The 12,660-nt window shown below is 42.6% G+C and overlaps 1 protein-coding gene across 1 annotated transcript in view; it reads right to left on the reverse strand.

The window, feature by feature from the left end:
* Window positions 1–12,660, reverse strand: part of NLRC5 (NLR family CARD domain containing 5) — an 87,180-nt gene that overhangs the window by 300 nt on the left and 74,220 nt on the right. The window contains exons 38-45 of the mRNA XM_032230239.1: window positions 10,640–10,723; window positions 9,005–9,088; window positions 8,086–8,169; window positions 7,516–7,599; window positions 6,151–6,234; window positions 5,037–5,120; window positions 4,853–4,936; window positions 1–508 (exon numbers count right to left, since the gene is read on the reverse strand). The exon at window positions 1–508 is cut by the window's left edge and continues 300 nt beyond it. Coding sequence (XP_032086130.1) covers window positions 427–508; window positions 4,853–4,936; window positions 5,037–5,120; window positions 6,151–6,234; window positions 7,516–7,599; window positions 8,086–8,169; window positions 9,005–9,088; window positions 10,640–10,723 — 670 coding nt within the window. The 3' untranslated portion in view covers window positions 1–426. The remainder of the gene's footprint in view (window positions 509–4,852; window positions 4,937–5,036; window positions 5,121–6,150; window positions 6,235–7,515; window positions 7,600–8,085; window positions 8,170–9,004; window positions 9,089–10,639; window positions 10,724–12,660) is intronic.

Here is a 12,660-nt window from a genome sequence, read left to right on the forward strand (position 1 = left end):
TTTCTGGAAAGGATTCCGAGTGTGTTAGTGCAAAATTAGCGTACCTCCTCTGGTACTCTGTGCAAGCAAAGATATTTCAAGAAGCCAAAATATCCTATTTTACAGGATAGGCTGAGTGGGGCCCAAAATCCCCATTCCAAAGCCTCTGTTCCGAAGCCCTATAGTTCGCTGGTGTATCTCCAAACAAAGCAGCAACACAGCCTCCTGGATTGGTCGTTATCTCGAGGATGGCATTGAAATAAAGCAGAAAAGGGTACTTTAACACCAGTAGAGCTAAGGATGATTTGATAGAGTCTCACTCATGGGCTGGAAAAAGACTTTTCTAAGGAGATCCAAGAAACATTCCTCCTTATTCTTGTGCCCAAAAGACTTTGGACAGTAACAAATCTCCATGGAATTTACAAGTTTGGGTCCGTTTTTCCCATCTCAAAGGAGGGCGAAATGTAATCGTGGCTCTTGATTGGCCAGCTGCTGCTCGACGTCCCTGGGGATTGAATTGTTCCATAGCCTGGAAAGACAAAGGGACAATTTTAGGCACCTGAAGTATGGTACTCACTACTGCCAGCTTATCATTTGCAGCAAAGCAAAGACCCTGCTTTAAAGCTCTGTTTGTCCAATCAGAATAAAGTTGGAAGGGACTTTGGAGGTCTTCTAGTCCAACTTTCTGCTCAAGCAGGAGACCCTATACCATTTCAGACAAGTGGCTCTCCAGTCCCTTCTTGAAAGCCTCCAGTGATGAAGCACCTACGACTTCTGAAGGGAATTTGCTCCGCTGGTTAATTATTCTCACTGTTAGGAAGTTTCTCCTTAAATTCCACGTTGCTTCTCTGCTTGTTTAGTGTCCATCCATTGTTTCTTGTCCTGCCTTCTATTTCTTTGGAAAATCAGTTGACCCCCCCCTCCTCTTTTTCGTGGCAGCTCCTCAAATGCTGCAAGACTGCTATCATCCCCCCCCCCCGTTCTTTCTTTTTTCTAGATTGGCCGTACCCAGTTCCTGCAACTGTTCTTATATGTTTTAAACTTCAGGCCTTTAATCATCTTAATTACTCTTCTCTGCACTTTTTCCAAAGCCTCATCATCTTGTGTGGTGACCAAATCTGGATCCAATATTCCAGGTGTGGTTTTACTAAGGATTGATTAGTTTCCATCTATTGCTTCTTGTCTTGCCTTCTGGAGCTTGGAAAATAAGTTGACCCCCCTCTTCTTTGTGGCAGCCTCCCAAATACTGGAATACGGCTATCATGCCGCATATGTATCATATCCACAAAATGCAAGAAATAACTATTTTAGCCCCTGACTTGGGTGCATATTTGGAATTTTTCTTGCATCGCAAAGAGGCAGCTGAACAAGGCAAAGACCTATGTAAAGGTAAATGTTCCCCTCACACACCTGTGGGGTGGTGCTCATCTCCCTTTCAAAGCTAAAGAGCCAGCGCTGTCTGAAGATGTCTTCGTGATCATGTGGCTGGCATGACTCAACGCCGAAGGTGCACAGAACGCTGTTACCTTCCCACCAAAAGTGGTTCCTATTTTTCTACTTGCATTTTTTACATGTTTTCGAACTGCTAGGTATATTACTACTATTACTACTACTACTACTACTACTACTACTACTACTACTACTACTACTACTACTATACAATTGTATCACAGCGGCCAGTTGTTTCGCCGGATTTGGCATTGGTTACTAGTCGGGCCCCACCCAGGGGCCTAGGACGTCGTAACGTATTTTCATAATATGCGTGCAGATCCAAGCAGTGCGGCTTTTTGCATTTGACTGATGGTGATTTTGTCAATTTTTAACTGTTTTAAATGTAATTCCAGTGCTTTTGGAATAGCACCCAGTGTGCCAATTACCACTGGAATTATCACTGCTGGTTTGTGCCATAGTCGTTGAATTTCGATTTTTAAGTCCTGGTATCTTGCGATTTTTTCAGGTTCCTTCTCGGCGACCCTGCTATCACCTGGTATTGATGATGATGATGATGATGATGATGATGATGATGATGATGATATTATTATTATTATTATTATTATTATTATTGAGAGTTCTCAACTTAGGACCACAAGTGAGCCCCAAATTTATCTTGCTAAGCAGGACTTTTGTTAAGTGAGGTTTGCCCCATTTTATGACCTCTTCTGCCACAGCTATTAAGTGAATCACTGCAGTTGTTAGTCGCATGGTTGTTAAGTGAATTTCGCTTCCTCACTGACTCCGCTTGTCAGAAGGTCGTGAAAGGGGATCATGTGACCCTGGGACACTGCGACCGTCATAAATGTGAATCAGTTGCCAAGCATTCAAATGTTGATGATGTGATCATGGGGAGGCTGCTGTGGTCGTAAGTATCAACAATGGTCATAAGTCACTTTTTTCACAGCCATTTTAAACTGAAATGATGACCAAGTTAACCATTTTAAGTGGAGGAATACTCTACCTGCATTTTACCAAATCTGAGAACTCTAGTCCATCAGTCAGAGTGCAGACATGACAGCAACCCCAGATCCTTTCCGATTCTGCTGCCGGCATTTGTTCATAGTTTATTATTGCAGGTTTTGAAATGACCATTGTAAGAATCTGCTAAAGGTGGCTTATTATAATGATAGAGGGGCCCAATCCATAGGTTGCTCAACAAATCACAGATAGAACAAACAACGGCTCAGCATTTGTGATTCCTGTGGCAACTCAGTTCCAGTTCTCGCCTGGACTACTGTAACGCTCTCTACATGGGGCTGCCCTTGAAGAGCACCCGGAAGCTTCAACTGGTCCAGAATGCGGCTGCACGGGTTATCATGGGGGTACCTAGGTCCTCCCATGTTACACCCCTTTTAGGCGGCCTGCACTGGTTGCCGGTTGTCTTCCGGGTGCGATTCAAGGTACTAATTATGACCTTTAAAGCGCTCCATGGCTTAGGCCCAGGATACCTCATGGCTGAGGACCCAGACTGTGCGGGCAATATGCTGACTCTGTAAACCGCTTAGAGAGGGCTGAAAGCCCTATGAAGCGGTATATAAGTCTAACTGCTATTGCTATTGCTATACCTGCGAGACCACCTACTCCCACCAGTAGCCGCCAGTGCGATCCCACAGGGTTGGCTTCCTCAAAGTGTCGTCGGCCAGACAGTGTCAGCTAGCGACCCCCACGGGGAGAGCCTTCTCTGTGGGAGCACCTTCCCTCTGAAATGAGCTGCCCCCAGAGCTTTGCATAATCCCCGACCTCCGGTCCTTCTAATACGCCCTAAAAAGTTGGCTTTTCCAGCAAGCCAGCCTGGCCTGAACAGAATAAAATAAATTATTGATCATTGTTAATTTTTATTGAATTTTCTTTAAAATGTCATTTTTAATTCTTGTTTGTTTGGGATATTCTATTTAATTCTTTTTAACTTTTGTAATATGTGTCTTTTTAATGTTGTACGCTGCCCTGAGTCCTTGGGAAAAGGGCGGCATATAAATCTAATAAACCAAACCAAACCAAACCAATATGTATGGCCAACCAGAAGCTTTTTGACTTATTAGATGCTACCAAGGGTGGCCTAAAAAACCAAGATGGCGGGCATGTAATGGGATCAAAGATCTTCCTCTTTTCATGTGGGATGCATATAAGAACCAGACAGAGCAGGTACTAGAACAGTGATGGTGAATCTTTTTGGCATCGAACTGGAGTGCCGGAACGGGGTTTAGCCATTTTCCGGGCTGTTTTCAAGCGATTTTCAGGCCGTTTTTGGCCTTAAAATGGCCTAAAAATGGCTCGGAAAATGCCCCCCAAACGGCCAAGAAAAGGTATATGTGCACCATAAACCAGAAGAGCAGCTGGCGACTGAGTGCGTGCCCACAGAGAGGGATCTACGTGCCACCTCTGGCACCCTTGCCATAGATTTGCCATTACGGTACTAGAACAATAGAATTAAAAAGGAGAAAAAGAATTCGAAAGAAAAAATATAAAAAATTTAAGATCAAGAAAAAGAAAAAGCCAAGTAAACAGACGGGGAGAATAGACCATAAGAGAAATGAAGTTCCTGAGAGACTAAGAGAAAATGGTTAAAAGGAGGAAAGAAAGAGAAGGATTTGTTGATAGAGCAGAATGAAATTTAGTGAATATAGCCAAAGGTTTAACACAATGTGGGGGAAATAGATTAAAATTACTATTTGTGGATAACTGATCAAATGAAATGTTTAATATTCAAAATTAAATTTGAGGATAAACTGTATGTTATTAACAGTACATGGAAATAATATGTTAAATGTGATTAATTTGGAGAGGCAAACAAATGAAGAGATTAAAATTAAGCGGGAGATTATGGAATGAAGGTAAGATGACTGAAAAGGAAAAAACGATGTAAAATGTACTATATATAATTAGAAGATGTAAAGAGGGGGAAACCAGGACAACACTTTGTTTATAAAGAAGTTTTAAGTATGTAACGGGGGGGGGGGGGGAGGACTTTGCTTGGGAAAAAAAAAGAACTATTTTGGTTGTTACTTTTCGGATCCATCTTGGATACACTATCCCTAATCATCACCATTCAAACCACCCTTGTTTAACCTCAGTCTTTTAGATGTTTGGGTTGAGAACATTCAGGATTCTCAACAATAGCTGCCCTGACTGGAGAATTTAGGAGGGGCTTGAAGTCCACACATCTGGTGGGCACCCAAAAGGACTTTACTGAATTTCAACTAACAAAATTGGGTCTCCGCCTCACATTCTTGGCCGGACTTCAGCTGGGCTACAGGACCATGCAAACTATATATACAACAGAAGGATTAAGAAGGTCTTCAAAAGGTTGAAAGTTGATAACTCTGCCTATTAATCCAATTTTGTTTAGAGGAGTTCTTACTACTACTCCAAGAAAACTCACCGTATTGTCTGGATTCCAGGACATCGAAAAAGCTGCCTCGCTAACATGGAAGCACCGTAAACTGTGATAGAGTTTTTGTCCAGACTAGAGAAAGAGAAAAGAAGAACAGAAGAGAAATGACTGATCACATCAAATTCCCCTTCCTGACAAAATCAAAGCAACTTCAAGTTCTTAAGGTACTCACTCCAGAATCTTCACCCTTATCATCCCAGGGAGAACCATGGCGAGTTCTTTGGCAGTTTCATCACCCAGTTCATTCCAAGACAAGCTAAAAAGAGCACGTTCGGATATGAGAAAGATTCTTATCCAAGAAGGCACCAAGGTAAGAATTCCTAGGCATCCCTCTGCTGTAATATCAATAACAACAACCAGGAGGCTCTCTGCTCTTTGCTTCTGGGTATGATTCAAGGTGCTGGTTATTACCTATAAAGTCCTCCATGATATGGAGCTTATTTGTCTAAGCAACTGCCTCTCTCCCATAGCATCTGTCCATCTTGGTGAGAACAAGAAACGGGGTCTCTTTGAATAATTGTACGTATTCAGTAACAAGGATGTTGTTTGATGACTGTTTCTGGTTTCTTTGAAGTAACAAGCAAGAATGTGAAATTCTGACAAGCACCATGTCAACTCCTAATGTTGCCATAGCAAGAGAAGGGGGGGGAGAGCATTCCATGCCTACTTTTGGCGAAAGGTGGGTCTCAGATTACCTCAGCAGGCTTGGGAGGGGGTGCAACTCATTGGGGAATGTGATTTATGACACAGACTGAGGGGAGGGAAGGAAGAGGTTTAAAGTTCAGCTATAACTGAAACAAAGCTTAGACCTGACTATGAAAAGGCCTTGCCTAATGGTGCTCCTAATAAATGACTAGTTTTGTATTGAAACCTGGCTTGATACTCGTGAATCAATTAGGGCATTTTTAGGAAACCTGACACAACAATTGAAAGTGGCCAGAGATAGAAATTGCTCAGAAAGTTGAACTATAACCGTGATGGTGAACCTATGGCACATGTGCTGGAGATGGCACGCAGAGCCCTCTCTGTGGGCACATGGACCATCGTCAGCTGCTCTCCTACTTCGCTATTTGGAAATTTTAAATTTATCAGACTTGAACATTCTGATTCTACAAAAAACCAACCTACTTGGAACAGCTTATATCCTCCGACGTTACCTTAACAGTTCCTAGGTCCTTGGTTAGGACTTGAGCTGTTGAGCTACCAATCAGCCCCAAAGGCTGTGAATCTCACCAAAGATTAACTGTGCAATAATAATAATGATGATGATGATGATGCAATCTCACCCGATCTCTTCAAGGGAAGGACAGCAGCTGAGTCCGATAATTAGTGTTTTGGAAGCACAATCGCTAATATGACAGGCCTTTAGTCTAAAATTTTAAAAAAGGAGAAAAGGATCAGTATCTGTATTTTGTGCCGATGTTTACATAGTGCGTACTTCATTTGCTTACTGAACTGGTTTTTTTCCTTGGATTGACCTGATATATTGAATCATGAGCTATATTCTCTGATACTTAACAGACAGATTAACAGAGTTGGTCCTAATCACCTCATTAAAACACACAGAGGGAAAAAAAACAAGTTTTAACCAAAGTTTAGCACACTGTTTGAGTGTCTGTGATTAACACAGTTCACTGTCTATGGAGAGTCTTAATCCTCCAGGTTATAGTTGATCCAAAGGTGCTTTTTCAAAAGGAAACTGATTTTCTTAGGGTTTTTCTCTTGAAAATGTTTCACTTCTCACCCAAGAGGTTTCTTCAGTTCTGAAGAACTTGGCTTTCAAGGAAAGTGCAGTTGCCTTTTGAAAAAGCACCTTTAGGACATTTCACTAACAAAGAGAGCCAATTTGGTAATGTGGTTAAATGCACAACAAATTGAACACTGGGGGCCTATGAGTTTTAGTCCTATTTTAGGCACAAAACCAGCTGAATGACCTTGGGCCAGGCACTATCTCTCAGCCCTAGGAAGAAGGCAATGAAAAACCATTTCTGAAAAAAATATTGCCAAGAAAATTGCTCAGGGATTCATTCAGGCAGCTGTCAGAAACCAAAACTCACTCAACACACACACATATATACACACAAACACCCATCCACACAACAAATGAAGCTAAAGAATGATATTCTATCTGTCTTCAGGTCAAAAATTTGAGGACATGGTTTCCACTCTATCCTTATCTTCTCTGTCTTTCTCTATATCTCAACCCAGTTTGTCTGAATCCTTCCTAACTGGTGGGGCCAAGAATTAGAGCCAATAGTTGGGGTAGGTCCAAATCACTGCAATAAAACAGCCTATTAAAATTATACATCCTGAGGCTGAAGCTGTGGTAGTCTGCTACCATAGTCTTCTTAAGCCACATTGATTTATGCTCCCTATAATATGGATAATGTTAGTGTCAAGCCTGCATGGCTTGACCACAGTTTAACCATGTATAGTCATGGTTTGTTGAGCAAACTACAATGAGCTGGGTTCACGCAGTCCATTAAGGCACAACGCTTCACTTGGAAATCACAACTAACTTGTCCCTGTCTGTTACACTGAATCCAAACCAATCAAATTATTAAACCATTTAACTCATTAAATCATTACGACTTAAAATGAAGATTGTATCCTGCCACTAATTCTTCCCTTGCCTGAAATGGAAAACTTACTCAATCTTCCTCAGTTGTGAAGATTGTGGCCATGGTGTCATAAGGGACATCACACCTTTATCTCCAATGTTGTTTTCTGACAAGCTGCGAAGACGAAGAAAGAGAATCATACAACAATTCCATGCAAAACAGACAAACAGAGCTTGTTACAGGCAGTCCTCAAGTTACAACCGTAATGGAGCTTGCCCATTACCATTGTAATGCGTGATGGACATAAAGCAGGTTGGTCATATGACTGACCCGATTTTACCTTTTTGTGGATGTCGTTAAGTGATTGCTATGGTCATTAAGAGAACCTCTGAATTGGTTATGGTCCAGTTTTGCCAGAAACTGGAAATAAACAGCCATAAACACAGCCCTGTTGCTGAGTGGCTGAAGGGCAGTCACATGACCACTGGGGAGTACAATTGCCAGAATGTCAAATCTAGGTCATAAAGCAGGTCTGGCAGAGTTCCAAATGGCCACTCAATTGAGGACTACTTGCAATGCTTTGGGAAGAATTTTCTCCATCATTTACAATGAGGAAAAGTTTTCAAAACTCTTGGTGGCTGGGCCTCCTGTGTCACTTACTTGATTTCTTCCATCTGTGGACACTTGGCCAAGATTCCCGCCAAGTGGCCTAGTCCTTCAGAATCCAACTGACAACGAGAGAGGCTGTAGAGACACCAGAGGACATTTACATGGGAAAAAGAAAAATGCATTGCATTGCATACTTTTCGCAAATTTGCCACACTGATTAGGGGCCCAAAGCAGTGATACAAAACCAGGACAAGGAGTTCCTGGTAGCATGTAAGAGATTTGGATGTCACCTTGCTTGGTAAATATGCTTTTTATGTTAGGCTTGAGCTTATAATGAAAGGCTTGAAATCCATTTATTTAGTTCTTATTGTCTGCGGATCCAAAAGAACCAATTGCCTGGGCAAATGATCACTGTCCTGACCCCTGGCAGGACAAGGATAAAGCAAATTTTCTCTCTTTTCTCTCTGTTAAGCCTGAGTTAGAGAGCAAGGGAGCCACAGAAGGTTTATTTGATGCCACTAACACCTTTTGCCCCTTGAGTGCTACATCGTTTCAAGTGTTTCCTTCCAGTGGTGGGATTAAAAACCTTTTACTACCGGTTCTATGGGTCTGGCATGGCTTGGTGGGTGTGGCTTGGTGGGCGTGGCAGGGGAAGGATACTGCAAAATCCCCATTCCCTCCCCACCCCACTCCAGGCAAGGATAGTGTAAAATCCCCATTCCCACCCCACTAACCTGCTTTTCAGCACCATTCTCTTGTGCAGGGGAACAGAAGAAGACCCAGCCAATCTGCTGGGAGGCAGCGAATAGATTGGGGCAGAGCCACCCAGAAGTGGTATTTGCCAGTTCTCCAAACTACTCAAAATTTCCCCTACTGGTTCTCCATAACTGGTTAGAACTTTGTTTCCTTCCCAATGTAGTACAAGGCGGAACTGATTTACAGATGCAATATTCTTATCCTGGGTACTTACTGGAGGATTTTCAAATGCTTCTTGTAAGGCAAAATTGGAGCCAGTTTTCCCAAAGTCTTATTTCCAATACTGTTCCCAGATAATCTAGGAGAAGGAAGGGGAGTGGATGTGTGAACTCTCATGGATTCAAAGAAGAATTAACATCACTTAACCACTTCTTCCTGATCTGCTATGAAGGAACTCTACATTCAGCCATGCTACAAAAGGAGGGGGCTACTCTGGGAGGCTTACCACAGGAGAAGAACATACCATTATTAAAAATGCAAATATAACAATAATAAAACAATGAAACAATGAAAATAAATAGCGAAGGTACAGCAGTATGAATTAAAAGATGGGCGGGGGGCGGGGGGAAGCAGGATGCAATCATTCTAATAGCTACACCCATTGATGGACACCCAGGCCAACTGGCGGAACCAGCCTTACGGAAGGACAGGAAAATGGGGACAGACCTCCTTTTCCAACTATAAGTAGTCCCCATCTTACAATCAAGGGTGGGATTCAGCCGGATCAGATCAGTTTGTTGAACTGGATGCTAATTTTAACATCTGGTTTGCTGAACCAGTAGTTGCAAGGACTGGCTCGCCCCACCCACCTTCCCCTCCCAGGAATCTCCATGCGGCCAGTTTTGGATGCCAGGTAAGTTCAGGGCCCGCACGGAGGCTCTGGGGAGGGTGAAAAACGGGTCTCGAAACGGGCCCATTTCTGGTCTCCAGATCTTGGGGGAGGCCATTTTCGCCCTCCTGGAGGCTCGATAAAAGCATCCGGAGCCTGGGGAGGTCGAAAAAACACACCCTCACCCGCGGTCGTGTAGGAGGCCTAGGAGGCCATACCCATGCCCACGCCCACCCAGCAACTGGGCAGAGAACCAGTTGCTAAAAATTTTCAATCCCACCCCTGCTTACAACAGTTTGTTCAAAGTTGAACAAACTGTAACTTTGACTGTTCAAAGTTACAACAGCACTGAAAAAAATTGACTTATGACCGTTTTTCCACACTTGTGACCGTTGCAACATCCACATGGTCATGTGGTCAAAATTCAGATGCCTGGCAAGGGACTCATATTTATGACGGTTGCAGTGTCCCAGGCTCACGCGATCCCCTTTTGCAACGTTCTGACTAGCAAAATCAATGGGGAAGCAGATTCACTTAACAACCATGTTGCTAATTTAACAACTGAAGTGATTCACTTAAAAACTGTGGGAAGAAAGGTCGTAAAATGGAGCAAAACTCACTTAACAAGTATCTCAGTGAGCAACAAAAATCTGGGGTTCATTGTGATTGTAACTTGAGGACTACCAGTAACACATGTTACTAAAAGCCATCAGCTTTTGTGCATTACAAGGAAAGGTGTTAGCAGGCTCCTTCTGATATCTTGTGACTTGTGTTGTGTCAGAATAAAAATGATGGGCTAAGAACTGCATAAACACCGGCCAAACTAAAGGACAGTGTAAGGCTGTCACTCACTCATGGACTGGAGAAACGATGATTAATAGCTTCTTAGAGATACAACAGACATCCTGTTGTCAAGAAATGTTTGTACTTTGTTAAGTATAAGTGGGAAAAAGAATGCTTTAAAGAGACAAGCAGGGTGGGAGTGGGAGTGTGAATCCAGATTAACGAAGGGTGATTTACTTGAGTATTTCCAGCCTCTCGCTCTCAATCAGACCTTCTACAATCCATTGTCCTCCAGCCGAAGTGATGCTGTTGCAGGAAAAACTAGAAACAATTTGCAGGATGAAAAGACGTCAGTTAGGACAGTGTTTTTCAACCTTGGCGGCTTGAACATAGGTGGACTTCAAATTCCAGAATTCCCCAACCAGCATGGGTTTTTCTATGGAGGCTCAGGTCGTCTGCCAGGGATTAAACTCATAGGCCCTTAGTGACTATATACAGCAACTATATATACAGCCTTGACAATTTTAAGACCACAGGACCTCAACTCCCAAAATTCCCCAGCTAGCCATGAGGGACATCCCTGATATAGCGTGTATTAACTTTAGAAGCTCTGCAGGCCTAGTGGTCAGCACTGTTTCAAGAAGGGCTGTAGAAAGTGTCTGTCTTTAGAATGGTAAACATTAACAATAGCACTTAGACTTGTATACTGCACTGTTTTACAGTGCTCTCTAAGTGGTTTACAGAGTCAGCATATTGCCCCCAACAGTCTGGCTTCTCGTTTTACCAACCTCATGAAAGACTGAGTCAACCTTTGATCGTGAAGATCAAACTCCTGGCAGTTAGCAAAGTTAGGCTGCAATACTGCGTTCTAACCACCACCTCACCACGCCGGCTCCCTATAGCCCAGCTTTCTTACAACAAGTCCCGGTACAGGATTTCAACCCATAGAAAATCCTATGGTTATGTACAAGTCCCAAATAGGAATGGAATTAATTGCAGGCATTCAAATATAGTTATCTATTTCATTTTTTTTCTTTTGTCCTATTAAAAATTTCAATTTGTTAACAATCCTTGAGTGCTACGGGTAATGCACTATTTTCTTAAATTATAAAAGCATGAGACATGACAATGAATTATGGATTATTTGCTCAATTACTTAAGTTGATAGGATCCATAGCTTTCAGTTGAATCAGAAAACATGACCTGATTTATTAGAGTAACTGATGCATGCTTAGCACAAAATCTGGAAGTAAGTATGAAATGGACAGTCCCAAGGAATGGAGCAAAATCAAGGTTATCAGCAACAAAGTTTTGATACATCCTCCTTCCTTGGGTTTCTGGATAACTTTCAAGCAGAGCAAACTTTCATTTTTGGTTTTGCTATTCCAGTAACTATGCAGTCAGCCAAAGCAGGTGACCTGAGGAATCACAGAATCATAGTGCTGGAAGGGACCTTGGTGGTCTTCTAGTCCAGCCCCCTGCCCAAGTGAGGAACCTTTATTCCATTTTGGACAAGGGGGTATCCAATCTTTTCTTGAGAACCTCCAGTGATGGAGCACCATCAACCAATCAAAGGAGGAAAGTCTATGGAGATTCTCAGTTATCTAGGTCATGGTTGTCCCAAAGGTGCTTTTAAAAAAAAGCAACTGGATTTTCTTTGTTTCTCCTTCTCATCTAAGAACCTTCTTCAGAAGCAAAACGTCTTCAAGGAAAAGCAAAGAAAGTCCAAAAAAAGTATCTTTGGGAGAATCAACAGGAGCTTAGCAAGCTGTACATAAGTACTAGGTGGATACTCATGCTTCACGACAAAACTATGTGGTCGGGCTATGCAGGAGAAATTCAGTTCACAATCCCTTGGCTCAGTGGTGGTTGGTGATTGAAAGGGAATATCTTTCCCGCCACCTTGAGTCTGGAAGTAGTTCCATAGGTGGAAGGCATAGACATTTTGGTGAGGTACTGACGTTTAGTACTGTAAGGAGCCCCAGACCGCTCCTGAGTGAAGGAGTGGAACGTCTGCCAGTTTGAATGAGGTAACGGAATGTGAGGCAACTGGCAGTTGGAATTTCAGGTCTTTTCAGGTGGGGAGGGGGAGTAGAATGTCTAACTCCTTAACATCAGAGCATGTTAATATATGCAACTGGCAGTTGGAACAGAGTTCTTTTCAGGGGGGGGGGGGGAAAGGGAGTAGAACTCCTTAGCATCAGAGCATGTTAATTACTATATAAGAAATACTAATGATCTGATGGTCATTTTGAAAA

Source organism: Thamnophis elegans, chromosome 14, assembly GCF_009769535.1.
Source record: "Thamnophis elegans isolate rThaEle1 chromosome 14, rThaEle1.pri, whole genome shotgun sequence".
Taxonomy (NCBI): domain Eukaryota; kingdom Metazoa; phylum Chordata; class Lepidosauria; order Squamata; family Colubridae; genus Thamnophis; species Thamnophis elegans.